Source organism: Melospiza georgiana, chromosome 3, assembly GCF_028018845.1.
Source record: "Melospiza georgiana isolate bMelGeo1 chromosome 3, bMelGeo1.pri, whole genome shotgun sequence".
NCBI classification, from domain to species: Eukaryota; Metazoa; Chordata; class Aves; order Passeriformes; family Passerellidae; genus Melospiza; species Melospiza georgiana.
Window position 1 is genome coordinate 55,247,191 of NC_080432.1, and position 14,734 is coordinate 55,261,924.

The 14,734-nt window shown below is 41.6% G+C and overlaps 1 protein-coding gene across 1 annotated transcript in view; it reads right to left on the reverse strand.

Moving 5' to 3' along the window:
• GALNT2 (polypeptide N-acetylgalactosaminyltransferase 2) overlaps positions 1 to 13,848 on the reverse strand; it is an 86,537-nt gene extending 72,689 nt beyond the window's left edge. The window contains exon 1 of the mRNA XM_058020146.1: positions 13,663 to 13,848. Coding sequence (XP_057876129.1) covers positions 13,663 to 13,785 — 123 coding nt within the window. The 5' untranslated portion in view covers positions 13,786 to 13,848. The remainder of the gene's footprint in view (positions 1 to 13,662) is intronic.
• Positions 13,849 to 14,734: the final 886 nt, after the last annotated feature.

Here is a 14,734-nt window from a genome sequence, read left to right on the forward strand (position 1 = left end):
GAAGCAGCCACTTCCTAGCTTAAGTTACCTACTGAAATATTGAAGTTTCTTTTCATATTCTACCAGGATGCAATCATTTAATTCTTAAATCTAAGACCACGAGAGTTCTAATTAGTGAAAAACAATCAAGAGTCCATCTAACTTTGTCTTTTTAAGCTTTGGTTAGACGGTAGATTTCCCAAGAATACTTCTTACACTATATTCTTTATTGCATGGCAGGAATAGGCCATGTCAGTTTCAGTAGTTTTCCATTCTCGCATGGAAAAAGAACAAGCAATTTATTTACACAGCACTTAATTTTCAACTATGATATGAAGAGCAAAGCTGCTAGAGATTGAAATACAAACCCAGGAGCACAGCACAGAAACTGGGAGTATAGAACCAATACAATTTCTGCTGCACATATTCAGTTCTCAAGGGAGTAAGAGTGCAGGGAATGTTAAAGTCACCTCTCTTATTTGAATGGGCATAAGAGCTAGAGCTGCACTTCCAGAAAAACCAGGCAGAATTAAGTTAACAGTTGAACTACACAGTGCTGCATGTGAGACAGGCTATACTAGCTTAAAGTATTGAGGGAATTAATCTCTAGGTTAACACAGACATGAAGACCACACATTTATGCATGCTGGCACTCCAAGAAGCAGGAGGAATGTAGCCCCTACCATGTTTTGCTTCTATTCAAAGAGTACAATTGGAACAATTCCCATCTCAGCAGTAGCTCTATCCATTCTAATATCACTGCAGTAACTGGAAAGCACTGCTGTTCACTGGCAGACCTGGGAAAGCTTTGTTTTCTCCCTTCCAGCACAGGATAGTCTGTGGAAGAAAAGAATCAAGTGCTTGATCATTGTACTGAAGCAAATAATAGCATTCAGGCATGCAGCAACAACTCTGACTTCCAAAGCCAGAAGGAAAGTCAGCACTAGCACTTCCTATCACTTCACTGCCATTTCCGTCACTGTTTGTATAATGGCAAAAAGCCATTCAAATACAGGAGGAAAAAAATCACTACACAATTATTGTCTTAAACTGATAAGCCAGAAAAAGAAGCCTAAACCATGTTGCAAGAAAGCAAACATGCTGCCATCCCAGCTGCTATAGCCTACTGCCAGTAAGAGCATGAGAACAGTCTAAATGAAAACATCATGCAGTTGCCAGAACAGCAACTGACATACTTCCAAAAAAACTCTCCCATTGGAGACTCTTCTTCCTCCAGCTGACAAAAGAATTCAGTGCTAGAAATTTGATATTCACAAGCCCTAGCTGATCACAAAAAGCTTTTTAATTATTCTAATAAGATGCTTATGTGAAATCACATTTTCCAGATTGATCATTTAATGCTCCCCCTCTATCACCTTCCTTCAGGATAGGGAGTACATTACTTTAGCCTACAGAACACAAATGCAGACAAATATCTTCAACTCACTTGATATCAAGCTGCATTACTGCAAAGTTCATAAACCAAGCAAGAATACTCTATGAGAAATATGCTCACTATTGTAAGAGAAACAGCAGCAAACAAATTATCAGTATCAACAAGAAGGCCACTGTCTTTAGTTTTATACGAAAAAAAACTTAAACACTGAGAACAAAAGTCACACATTTTGCCAAAATAAGTTCTACATCTATCTTCATTTGTATAATAAAATAGAATCTCAACCTAAAAACCTGTCTAAAGTAATTATGCTTTAAAAGAAAACACACACCATGTGCCATGAGGTTCTGACAACACATTATGACACTAGAAGAGGAAAGGACACAGCTAAGTCATAGCTAAGGGGATAACCTACATAAATATATAGCTAGCAATAAACTCAAAATAAGATGGTATATAAGATTCAAACAAAAAAAGTATTAATAATCAAAGCCAGCTACAGACATTTGTTTTGCATACATAAACAAGTGATTAGAGTCTTAAACTCAGATAATGTCAGTGTTTCTGTGGAATATTTTATAAGAAATTGTCTTCTTAAGCACAGCGGGGCTCTAAGCTCTACCAGTCACATCTTTTTTAAAAGAAGACAATGTCTTCAAAAACTATCAAGTACCTACACCCACCAGCAGCCAACACCTTGCTTATTCAACATTACAAACTGCCTTTCATCACAAACTGAGTGTACTAAAACCAACACTTCGTAACATAGTTTTTAATGTCTCTAAAAGATTTTACCAAATCATTCAAGTAAAAGTTGTCTTAAAAAAAAAAAATCTTCAGAGCACAACTGAGAAAGCAATCAGTCTTTACATCAATTTTCTTCCATACCTCTACACTGGAAACTTATCTCAGAAACTGAGATAACAACATCATGAGATGACAGCCACAATCACAATTAATTTGAACAAATACTGTGACATTTCCGAACTGTTGCCTGCCCCTGAGCTGTAAGCTGCTCTTACAAATAAACATTACAATATCACAATTCTAAACCAAACTGAACATGTGTGAACTGAGGGTTTCAGAAGTGGTCAGCATCAACCACACTAAGATCAGACACTAGACATGGTTCCCTGCATAGCCTGACTACTGTACCAGCTCCAGATCCGTACTCCAGTAAGCTCAGCAAGAAGCACGAGGTCCCATCGTACCTGAAAAGCTTGAGCTATCTTTTCCATATGACATATAACTTGGGACATTATAACTTCTTGAAATCCATTCAGTCACTGAGACTTAATCAATAAAAGCCAATTATCTAATAAAGTTTGCTGAGTACAAAACAAGTCTGGTTTTGAGCAGAAGGCCACAGCAAGGGAGAACCACATGAGAATTTCTACCATATGACCACAGCAAACATTCACACTCAGGTATCTAAATCCTACTGGGAATAAACCCTTTTCTAAGTTCATGGTGTAGAAATAACCTTAAGGTTATTAAGACATTGGTTAAGACCATTCAATCTTTAGCACAACAGAACCAGGACTCTAAACAGCACTACAACACAACATTCAGAAGTGTCCTGAGCAAGTGGTGGTATCCTTTCACCACTCTTTCCCATACAGTTGGGCAATTTTTACAACATCCAAGTTTACCAAGGAAAGGATTACTTATACAGAAACAACCTAGCAAATGCACTCTGAAACTGTCAAAATATTTTCTACATGCTTAACTAAAAGAAAAAAAAAAAAATGACCAAATCTGAAACATCTGCAACCATGAGGGAATAATGAAAACAAAAAAAAAATTTTTTTGGAAAAGTCACACACCATGAAAATCCATGTGTATAAAATCAGGTTTTGCCCAAGTTTCTGGCTCTTAGAATTACACGCACATGAGGGACAACATTAAATGACTGCAGGCTGATTTTAACACCTTGATGCACCTTGATTTTCTCACTATTGTTCCCAGGATGCAAGAGGCATTAGTTATCTCAGTAGGTAACAGAAATGGATTTTTAAGCAAATAGCTTTTGCTTTGTATAAAGACAGATATTTTAGGTCTAAGCTAACATGAACATCAAAATCAATCTCTTGCTTATTTTTACTAGAGAATATTCAGAAAGTATTGGGAATAACTGAGAAATTGTACCTTAACAAGACATACTGCATTCTTATCAAACCTTTCAGAAATTTGATAGCCATTGCAGAGAAGTCTTTCAAAATGTGAGGTTTTTTTAATTTTCTGATCAGTGTACATTTTGCCCTAACATATTTCTAAGTCTTGTTATAACTCAGGGGTGGTATCAACAACCTGTCACTCAGTTCAATCTTTTCACTAGGAATCTACCAGGCTAAACAACACTTGCACTTATATCTCTATGGGAAAGAAGTTTCCTCAAAAAAGGGCCTTCAGACATACTTTTTGCAATACAAATAAGTCAAGTCTCTCCATCAGTTTTTGAACATTAAGCATGAAGGTAAGAATGTAAAAGTGTGCTGCTGTTTGCAAACCCACTGCCCTCTACTTTTCATTTAAATACTTATTTCAGACTCCAAATGCCTTTCAATGTAATTGTCAAGACCTGTAAATTCTTAATCCACACTTATTAACAGAAACACACAGGTTAGCCTATGTGGTGGGGACATTGACTTTGACAGACATCTATCAGTTCAAGAGGTTTTAAGAATGACTCTCTGCACTTTTAGGAATCAAACTCCAATTTTCTCACCAAGTCCTTACAGGACTTGCTACAATTACTGTTCACCCATAGCAATTTCAGAGTACACTGAAAGAAAGGCATACACTGTGTCAGTGAGACAAAGAAAGAACATTTCCTGAGCTAAAACTTTAAACAGTAGTCACTAACATAGCATATATGTGTTGTAACTATTCCACATGATGGAACAGCCAGTTTTATGTTTGTGGAGGCTAAATGACATAGCACATCTTCATTTCAGTGGCTGTTCAGCAGCCACTGAAATGAGTGTAAGACATTTACACGCATTTCTTACAGCGCAACACACATTGTGCTGTAAGAGCACAAGTCAGAGGATTAAATACCAGCCCCTATTTGCTCCACTCAGAAAATGCCAAGGCTGCAGTTGATGGATGGTGTGCCACAGCAACCGGAAGGACTTCGGCATTCCACTGGAGCAGGAGCCACACCACCACCCATAACAAGAGCTTATTACACTGTCTGGACAACATGTGCAGACCTAATTTTGTGACACACTGACACACTCCAGCAGAGAGATGCTGCAATTCCATCACCCCCACGCTCTTGGTAGGCACACATACCACAGCAGCAGTTTTGCCATAGGGGCATTTCCCAATATTGGAACAATGTAACCTCTAAGAATCTAGGCTGGTCCACCATTAGCCGGGAGCAGTTTGCTACCAAATGAACTACTTTATGAGGACAAAACTTTCCTTTTCCTTACTAAGGTCCCAAGAGAGTCAAAGTGTACTTGAGTGAACAGACTTTTCCATTTCAAATAAAAGAAGAATAATCAAGCAACTCAAAAACCTTCACATCAGCGAAGCATATATCCATTATATACACACACTTGTATATTTATTGACCATCTGTAAACCAGGCCAGATAGAGAAAATTCATTTTAGTAACAAATTTCAGCTGTGCTCGTATCTCCAGGGTGGCTAAACATTTGGAACTTAACACAAGGAGAAAACATTTTCTGGCCATCAAGTCATAGCTCTTTGAGAATTCATGCACAATAGCGTTAGCTGGGTGCCAATTCTTTGCACAGACTTTCCTTGGCCAAATCCTTTTGTTGAGCAGATCTGTTACTCAGTACAGGCGGTCCATTGCACTTTGATAACGCTTGAACTCAGCAGAATCTCTAGTTATTCTCTGCTTCCCTTAATAAAGTGCCCAGGTTTTATGACAATTTTACAGCTTCAGAAAAGTTATTAACAACTGAACTTGCAACCTTTTCAATAGGTTCTTTTTTCCATACAAGACCACAGCTACAAAGAAGAGAAATCCAAATTATTGCCTTTGATGTGGACTACATAGCAATTTTGGAGATATATGGAATGCCCTAAAATTCAAACTTGCTGTTCTTTTACTATCCTGTTCTTTTCCCATTTGAATTTCATAAGCAAAGCTCAAAACCAACATCTGTCTGCACAGTCCCTTTACACAAATGTGCTCCTGTCAGTTGATGGAGCTATTTGAACTTCCATATTTTAACTTGTTTAAATGACAATACAGGTACCCTGAGCAATTAACAAAACCAGTGTATAAAACAGGGATAGTAGGAAAAATTAAACAGTTTAGACAGATGAAAAGTAAACAAGGAAAAAAAAAAGATGATAGTATTTTTAGCAGGCTACACTGGAAGCCAGTCATATTAACAAGTTACCTTGATTTTGCAGAAGAAAAACAGCTTTTAACATTCAATGTGACAGATCCAAGAAAAACACACAAACAAACAATAAAAAAAAAATCCTATCTATAAGCCAAATATAAATTTAAAATATGCTACATTGCAACAGGGGATTCAGTTCACAGAAAAGAAAACACACACTGATGTTTTTTAACTTTCTTGATCATTAATGACTTCATGTGACACAATAAATAGCAGGTGTGCTTAATTCATGGTAAGAACACATGGCAAGTGAACACTTAAGTGAATGACAGCTAAACACGTACTCTGGGTATGTCAGTAAGATACAGGCACACAAAAAAATTCATTCTCCAAGAAATGGAGGAAAAGGAAAAAACATCAGACATTCAAATATCTTCATTCCACTTATCAGAAAAGGTCCCCTGTATGAAGATTCCTGTGGAGGAACTTTATGGACTTAGAGGGAACATGAAATGGTTTCACTTCTAGTGTTAGCAAGATTCTCTTATGCCGTATCTTGAAAATCCCAAACACACAAACCAAACATTTTGATGTGGACACCTAACTTTTTTCCTCATTTTCCCTCCTCAATCCATCCCTTATTCCTTTCAAAGCTTAAATGAAAGGGAAAGGTAGAAGAGAAGAGGGCACCTTACTTAATCCAAAACAAACAGCATTAAAGACTGCACCCAGGTTTTAAAATGTATATAGCTTAAGATACCACCACTTTGCATTACATGATGGCAATATGTAATTTTAACAACCTGCTTAGCGTTTCCTTCTGTAACACCCACACTGATATTCCACTTCCACAATATCCTGATATATTCGGGCAATGACATTCAGCCCCATATCCCTGAAAAAATTGCAAATGCCTCACTGCTTCCTGCAGATTCATTTTTAGAATTCAAATGATTTGCCAACACATGGCATTGCCAACATATTAGCAATACACATCTTCTCCTAAGTCCTAATAAAAATCACATTTAGTTACAATGTTACTGTTGGGCAGGGAGTCAAAAATGTTTGTACACCACCTGGCTATATATTGCTTTGTACCACTATAGCTTAACCACTGTCAGGAGTAGATCATTTAAGAAAAGTAACCAAAAGTTACTTAAAAGTGGACCAAATCAACTTAAAACAAATCATTTGCACTGACTTAATTTCAGCAGTTTCTATTCGCAGGACCAACTGTATTCTAATGTTTTCCTTTCAAACTGATTAAACTTAACCAAAAGTACTGTATATTAAATTATGTATAAATTATATGTAGCTACCAAAAGCCAAGTAAACCCATTTTCTAGGCTGCCTGGTAGAATTGTTTTAAACAGCTTCTAGGCATGCAACAAGGGTCACTCTGTTGGGACTCCCAGCTCCATGACAAAGGTGTCTCTTCTATTCTGTAGTAGAGTACCATTGCAAGCAGCTTTCCAGCAGACAATAACACTTCTCTCATCTGACATGCCATCATTTTAACCAAACAGTACCAGTTATACACAAACACTAAGATAACAAGTCACATTGAAAAACTGAGAAGGACAGGCAAGTCAAAAGAGGAAAAAAACCCAGGATTTCCAAGGAAAAATTGCAGAATGCTCGTGTAATTTTGAAGACTAAGAATTAAGTTTGCTAAGATTTGTTTACACAGTTTATATTTTTATTCTAGGCTGGTGTAAAGAATAAGTGAGGCAGCATCATTGACATGAATCTCATAGTTTTTTTTCACTACACATGAAGTCATATTGTGCCTTTTCTAAATTAGAAAAAAGGTGCCATTCCACACTTTTTATGTTGTATCTTTGGAAGTGCCTAGAACACATGGAAAAATTTACTGGCATTTATTTGCAATACACCTCAAATCACAAGACTGATGGGACAAAAACAGGTAAGGCACATGCACAATTAGTTAGTGGACTACCTGTCTGTCAAAGGCCATCACTACAGCTTACAACCTTTGTACCAGAGATTCCAGAAAGCAGCAAACCACAGCAGCAATGGAATAACACAGGAGCACAGCAAACTACTACAATATCCACATGAAAGGGAAAAACAACAGGGAAAGGTGGTTAACTACCCCAATTTGGTACGAAAGTACCAAAGAAGTCATTCTCGTTTCTCCAACCCCTTCTATCTACGGCCCTGCTCTACTTCTGCATTTATGAAACAAGCAGCTAACAGTAATCCAAGAGCCACAGCCTCTGTATCACTCATCAGTTTCTAACCTAGCAGGTTGCAGGGGACAACACAAGTCTTCTAAGCAAAGAATTAATTTCTCAACGTCAACAAACAAAAAAACTCCCTCAATGACGCATTTAAAAAAGGGAGGAAAAGAGAATACAGCTACTGACCTAAAGAGACTGCACAGAATTTGTATCAGACCACCTTTTCATTGTACCCAAAGTTAAGTTTTATGAAGTAATCCATAAAAATAAGTAGTTGAATTGCCAAGACAGTAATTTAGTCAATTGACATATGTTAGATTAAGAAAATATACATGTATGACATTTACATTCTATTGAGAGGACAGATTTATTATTGAAGTGCCTGAGCATTTAATCTCTTTCCCATTTATTACAGAATCATATAAAAGAAAGATCTATTAGCAGAAACTGTTACCTGTTTTAGAGAGGAACATCATTTTCTATCTCCTTGCTCCTTCTAGGAAGTGAATGATACAGAAAAGGACATATGACAATTTGACTTTTTTAACCTCTGATATCTTCACTTGTCTCAAGATCAAGGTATCAGAAATCACATTCAATGTCACAACACATAAGGGACTAAAGTTACATTAAAAATGATGCAGCAAAGTAAACAATATTTAGAAATTAAATCAAGTAATGCCTTCCTGTGATGCAAGAAACCAACAGAGTTGAAGTTTAACCCCTTTGTTTCACATACCTCAAGAGAAACACTCAAGTTGCACATAAACAGATTAATGAACTTAAGTCAACATACACTTCCTTTCCTCCTTACCTAAACCATCAAAAAAGCACTTAGGTACACTAAATCTGTAGTTTATGCATGAAGAGAGGAAGACTGTATTATGAACATGTCAATAAAAGCCTCCTTTACCAGTAACTGAAATAGTAGAGGGGTCCCAAAACAAAAACCAAAAAGGAAAAGAAAACTTTGTGTATGCTGAAAGGAGTTTTTTAAAGTTTTATCCATACAGAACAAGAACTTACAGGGCTTGCTTCTTTTCCCCTGCTTTACCCAGTGATTGATTAAAAATTTCTCAATCACATACTCTATGAAGCATCACCCTTTACCTTCATTTATTTCACCTCAGCTAGCTCCAGTATAGTCACCTCTTTAAAGTCTGCTCGATAATAACGAAAAAAAAGCAAAATGAACAAAAGGGAAGAGAAGGGAAAACTAGCACTATGTACAGGATAACCAGTTCCACAGGAAAAGCCTGCCTCCTTGTGGCTCAACTAGCCCTAAATTAGATTTCTCCAGTTCACTCCATTACACCCAGTAAATCTGGGGAGCCGAGAGACTAACAGCCTTCTAGTTCAAGGCAGTTTGGGGTTTTGGTTTTCAGCGGGGTGGAGCTGATGAAAAGGAAGAATGTTTCTAAATGTAGGAACTACCTGTGAAAGCGATCCATCACTCCTTACCGAAATACTGCTTTTCTCCTCTACACAGGGGGGAAGATGACAGATGCTCCACTTAAAAACAACTGAGATTCTTTACATGGCAACAAATGCAAAAGCTTGTCAGCACTCTGGCACCTAAATCCAGAAGGCTACGAACCTTGGTTCAGCTGTGGCTTAACCTTGCAGGCCTCTCTGGATGCCTCAGCTTTCACCAGTAAATCCCCATTCTGCCCACAGATCTCCTCCTGGGGATGCCTCCGAGGAGTTCTCTCTTGGCAGCAGCAAAGCATTTGGCACTTTCAACTAGATGCAAACCTTCCTCTGTCCAGCCTGAAGGGCTCAATTATATGGAGCTACTTTCTTAATGCCTAGAAGAGCAAGTTCTTTAGAAATCAGCTGGAGTTTTTGGCGGGTTTTGGTGTGGGGTTTTGTTGTACTGGGTTTTTAATTTCTTTTTGATTTCAATCCAATCACTCTATTGTGCAAGAGCTTAGTGGTTCAGCAACTTAAAATCTGTGTGACAATATACAAATTCACACCAGTCTTAGGAGGGGATCACATCAGGATGGCCTTGGCTTTCTAACCGTCTTGCAGAAGCTGCTGCATTTTTATGCAAGTCTAAGAGAGCATGAACTGCTTTTGCTCTGGGTTAGGAAATTCACCCATGAAAAGAAGGGAACTTCCAGTCTCCACTCCAAAGGCTTTTTAATATAAAACACATTTAGTGAACATAAAAGTAGACCACATTTTTTTTCAGTCTCACAATTGCCAGGCTTTCAACTTGCTCTCTTCTCTGTCACAGCCTCTGTATGGGAACCATTTCTCTAACCTTTAGACATGTGAATCAGACTCACTCTTTCCAATCTACAACTCAGTGATCCAGCTGGAAAGGAGTCAACTGAACATGGCTCTCTCATGTTCACAAAAATTTTGATTGGAGATTCACCAGAGGGAAAAAGGGGAAAAAAACCCCAAAATATTTCTTCCCCCTTCAAGTACATCTTGAATGAGAGGCTTTGATTCTATCCTTTTCTTCTTTTAAAGTAGATATTAAAAAAAAAAAAAAAAAAAAAAAGTTGTCACACACAAAATTCCAGATGTGGAATACATCACTTCTTTTTACTACAGTTTTTATGCCTAGGTCCAGAATGAGAAGCATTGTACCCTTTTCTTTTTAGGTTATTATTATTTACACATTTACCAGTGAGAAATCATGTGCTTTGTGTGCTTTAGACTCCTTCATGCCTGCTCAGAGCCTACCAGGCCAAATACTGCACACAGAGCTGTGGATTGCACCACTGCTGAGAGGGACCAAAGACTTCATCAAGGCTGTACCACACCCTGCAACATCCAAACAGCTTCACAGGTCTTATAACAAAGGCTGTAAATGAAGAACCAAAATAAACAGGAGCTCAGATTAACTCTGACACTACTCTAATAAGAAAAGCAAATTAAAAAAAAAAAAAAAATCACTCTTTTCTCTTACTCAGGTGCAATCCTGGCAGAGGGCAAACACCTTCAACTCTACTGAAGAGAAAGAGAATTGGTGCTGTTCAATACATCACAGGACTGGGTGCCATATCAAACAAGTCCAGTATGTCTGAATAACACATTAGGTCTGTGCATGAAAAAAAAAAAAGAAAAATATAATCCTTATGGAAAAACACATTCTGTTTGTACAACCAGATCTGTAATTAACATGCAAATTACTTAGACAAATGAAGAACTATTCCCTCCTGGTTTCTGTAAATTTATAGACTGAAAACAGCCGAGACTACAATTTATTAAAAATTGTGTTCTCCTATAAGCAACTCTGTTTCCATTATATTGAAATAGTGGGCAAGTCAAAAGGACTATATGAAGTCATATACATCAAGAAATTTACTACAGCAGGGTTTCTGCTCCTAAGTTTAAGACAGTCTGTGTTTTTTGCTTTACACCAGTGTCTGACACTAAGTTAATAAGCCTTTTATTCTGATTCAAAAGCTATTACACTACACACATCTTCCTCTACTTACATTTGCTAACCTACGCTGAAGCCTGGGATTAAATTTTATGCTTCACTGACAGAAAATAGAATCCTAAATCACCAATCCACATATAATAGTTAATTTCCCCACTTGTTTCTTGTGGTCACAGTACCTACTTTCTTCCTTACCATGGAGCTTCTTTAAACTTCCATATTTTTAAACACAGCAGTGGGCTTCAGCTGAGGTCTACAAAATGTCTAATTTTCTTGAAATTGTTCCTTACTAAACTTTCCCAATTACCTAGACCAGTAAGGTTTACTAAATTTTGTGCAGAATGACACCAAATTATGCTACCGAAGCAAGTAACAGGTTCATTGATCTCTTAAAAACATAATAAAAACTGCTAATATCAATAATAAACAGCAACAGGTTCTAGCAGATTAAACACCAGACTCTCACTCAGAAATACTGGCTTCTTTTCTATTTTATTCTCACCAAGTCTTCTAGGTGACCTTGGGCAAATCACTACCCCCACACTGCAGCTTCCCCAGCAGTAAAAGTTAATTGAACAGAATTGTAAATCTGTCTGGAAACTCCAAATGTAACACACCATAAGAGTTAAAAATATATTTCCCTCTCTGCAGATACATTTGCCTTGATAGCTTTTCTTTATCCCATTATACAGCAGCAGTGTAAGATTGCTTTTACTTTCTAAATACACTCTGGTGGTTCTTCAAGAAAGGCTTTAGGCTACTGCCTTACCTCCTATCACATGCTTGATCTATTTCTGCTATTGTATCTACTTTGAAGGACCAGGAGCTTGTATGTGGCAATACATACTTACACTTACTTTAATATATTACATCAAAAGTCGCAGTTGAACACATTCCTAAGGCACAGAGAGAATAAAAAGCAGGACAGAGAGGCAATTATCAGCAAGCAGTGACTCATTCTCTAAACCCTTGCTCACATAAGTAGCCATCCAAGTATTTGCTTCCACAACCTGACACAGGAACAAGTCATCAGCATTTTTTTACAGGGAATACATACAGTGATGAACCAAACTGTATCAAAGAAACATAAAAATATTCCTCTTTTTATATACCAGCTAGACCTACAGAACACTAGTTTTCATTTAACAGGAAGCAGCAATTCATTAGCAAACAACACCGTTCAAGTATAGTGTACTTCATTCAATTGCCCTCTTGCCCTGCTCTGAGTTTTCTGTAAAAAATTACAGAATTATGAGATGCTTTACACCTTTCCTATTTCAAAATAGAAGGCTTAAACAGCAGTTTCTAAAAGCTCTTGATATCCCTAATCTTTATTGCAGGCAAAACACCACAAAACAAAAAGCACTGAATTTTTCTAAGCAGAGATAGTGGGAAGTGGCAACTGTGTCCACATCATGCCACAAAAACCCGCTCTGATCGACACAAACGTGAACTGTGAGGGGCTTAACTTCCAGCTGTGCTCCCGATCGATGAATTACTACACCTTGGAAAATCTCTTTAATAACCTGATGGCCAGAACACTGAAAAATTACTCATGTACTGTCCGCAGGGAACTTCTTGAACATTAGTAACACTTGTAACGTGAGCTGCTATAAGAAGGAAGAGACAGACCTTCCACGCCGCAGACACAAAACATGACAAATCCGGCAATTTCCTGGAATATTGCAAAACCGGTCGGAAAACGGTACCCTTCAGACACAGAGCTAAAGGGAAATGAAAGTGCTTTGCATCCAAAGGGAGAATGCATTAGCAGCTCGGATCCTCGCGTGCTCTCCAGGTGGGAACAGGAGCCCGAAGGACTCCGGTGCCGGCGGGGAATGCTGAAAGGGGCACACGGGCAAGGCTGAAAGGGGGAGACGGGGAATGCCGAGAGGGGCACACGGGGAATGCCGAGAGGGGCACACGGGGAATGCCGAGAGGGGCACACGCTCGGTGCCGGGAGCGGAGCGGGGCCAGGCGGGGCCCCCCCGCCCCGGAGCGCAGCCCTGGCCCTCCCCAGCCTCCCTCCCCGCACCAACTTCCCCCGGCCCGGGACGTGGCCGGCTGCAGTTGGATAAGGAGCGACGCGACGGGGCTGAGATCGGTCTGAAGTCCACAAAGAAGCCATCTGCCTCCGGGAAGCGGGCTGGAGAAGGGCGGGCGGGAAGGAGGAAGGAGCAGCCCGGGGCAGTTTCACGCCGCCTGCAAGCGAGCGGCGGCGAAGAGATCACCCCGGCCGCCGCCCCTGCTCCCAGCCCCGCGGCCGCGCAGCGCTGCCCCCCGCCCGGCCCGCGCCGCCCCGCCGCCGGGGCACGGAGCGGGCGCACCTTCCCCGGGCTGAGCTCTCACCTTCCTCCTGCCGCCTCCGCCGCCGCCGGCCAGCGCGGCGCTGCCGCCCGAGTACATGTAGTAGGCGATGCCCAGCACCCAGAGGAAGGCGAAGCAGAGCAGCAGCCGAGACCTGCGCCGCATCCTCCCTCCCGCGCCGCCGCCAGGCCACCAGGAAACGGCCGCCAGCAGCCGCCGCCTCCGCTCCTGCCGCCGCCGCCGCCGCCGCGCAGGGTCAGGGGGCAGAGGGCGAGCGCCCGCCCCCCGACCAATCCCGCGCCGCCCGGCCCCGCGGGGGGCGGGCCGGCTCCGCCACCGTCGCCATGGTTGCAGCACGCCGGGCCGCCGCCTCCGCCGCGCCCGCGGGCCGGGGGCTGCGCGCCCCCCGCAGGGCGGGCACCGGCACGGCCCGGACCGGCCCCGCCCGCCCCTCCCGCCGCCGGGCACCCTCGGGTTCCCCCCGCCGGCCGCGGGTCTCCGCGGGCGCTGCCTGAGCCGGGCCGGGGGGCGGGAGCCGCGCCCCGCGGGCAGCGGGCAGGCGGCGGGGGGGAGGCCGCTCCCCGCCCTGAGGCGGCGGGACTGCGCGGCCGTGCGGGTCTGTCCTCCTCGGAGTTGTGCCACTCTCTCCCCGCTCATACTGGCCGGTTACACGGAGACTCTCGGTACCGCAAAACTCCAGACTGGCCCCGGTCCGCGCCCCGCACCCCCGCCTGCCGTAGCCCGAAGTGTCCGTGCCCGCGTTCCTGCAGCGGTGCGCGAGTCCCCGCGCAGCCGGGCCCTGGGCAGTGCCGCAGGGCACCTCGGACATGAGGGGGGCTCCAGGCTCACCGCGGTTGGCAGTGACTGCGCCCTCGTTCAGTGCACTCTCCAAGGGCCAAAATACAGCACTAGTGTGTGTCTCTCGCCCCTTTGGAGTTGTCTTGTTCCCCTACTCATGTTAGATGATCACATAGAGGGTCCCAGGCCACCAGAAATTCCAGACTGACCACAACACAAGTTGTGACTGACTTTTCAGAATGGAAGTTGTGCTCTATGAAGATGTTGCCCTTAAAGTCACTTGAGGTAGGTAGCAAGGCAGGTCTTCATTACGCCT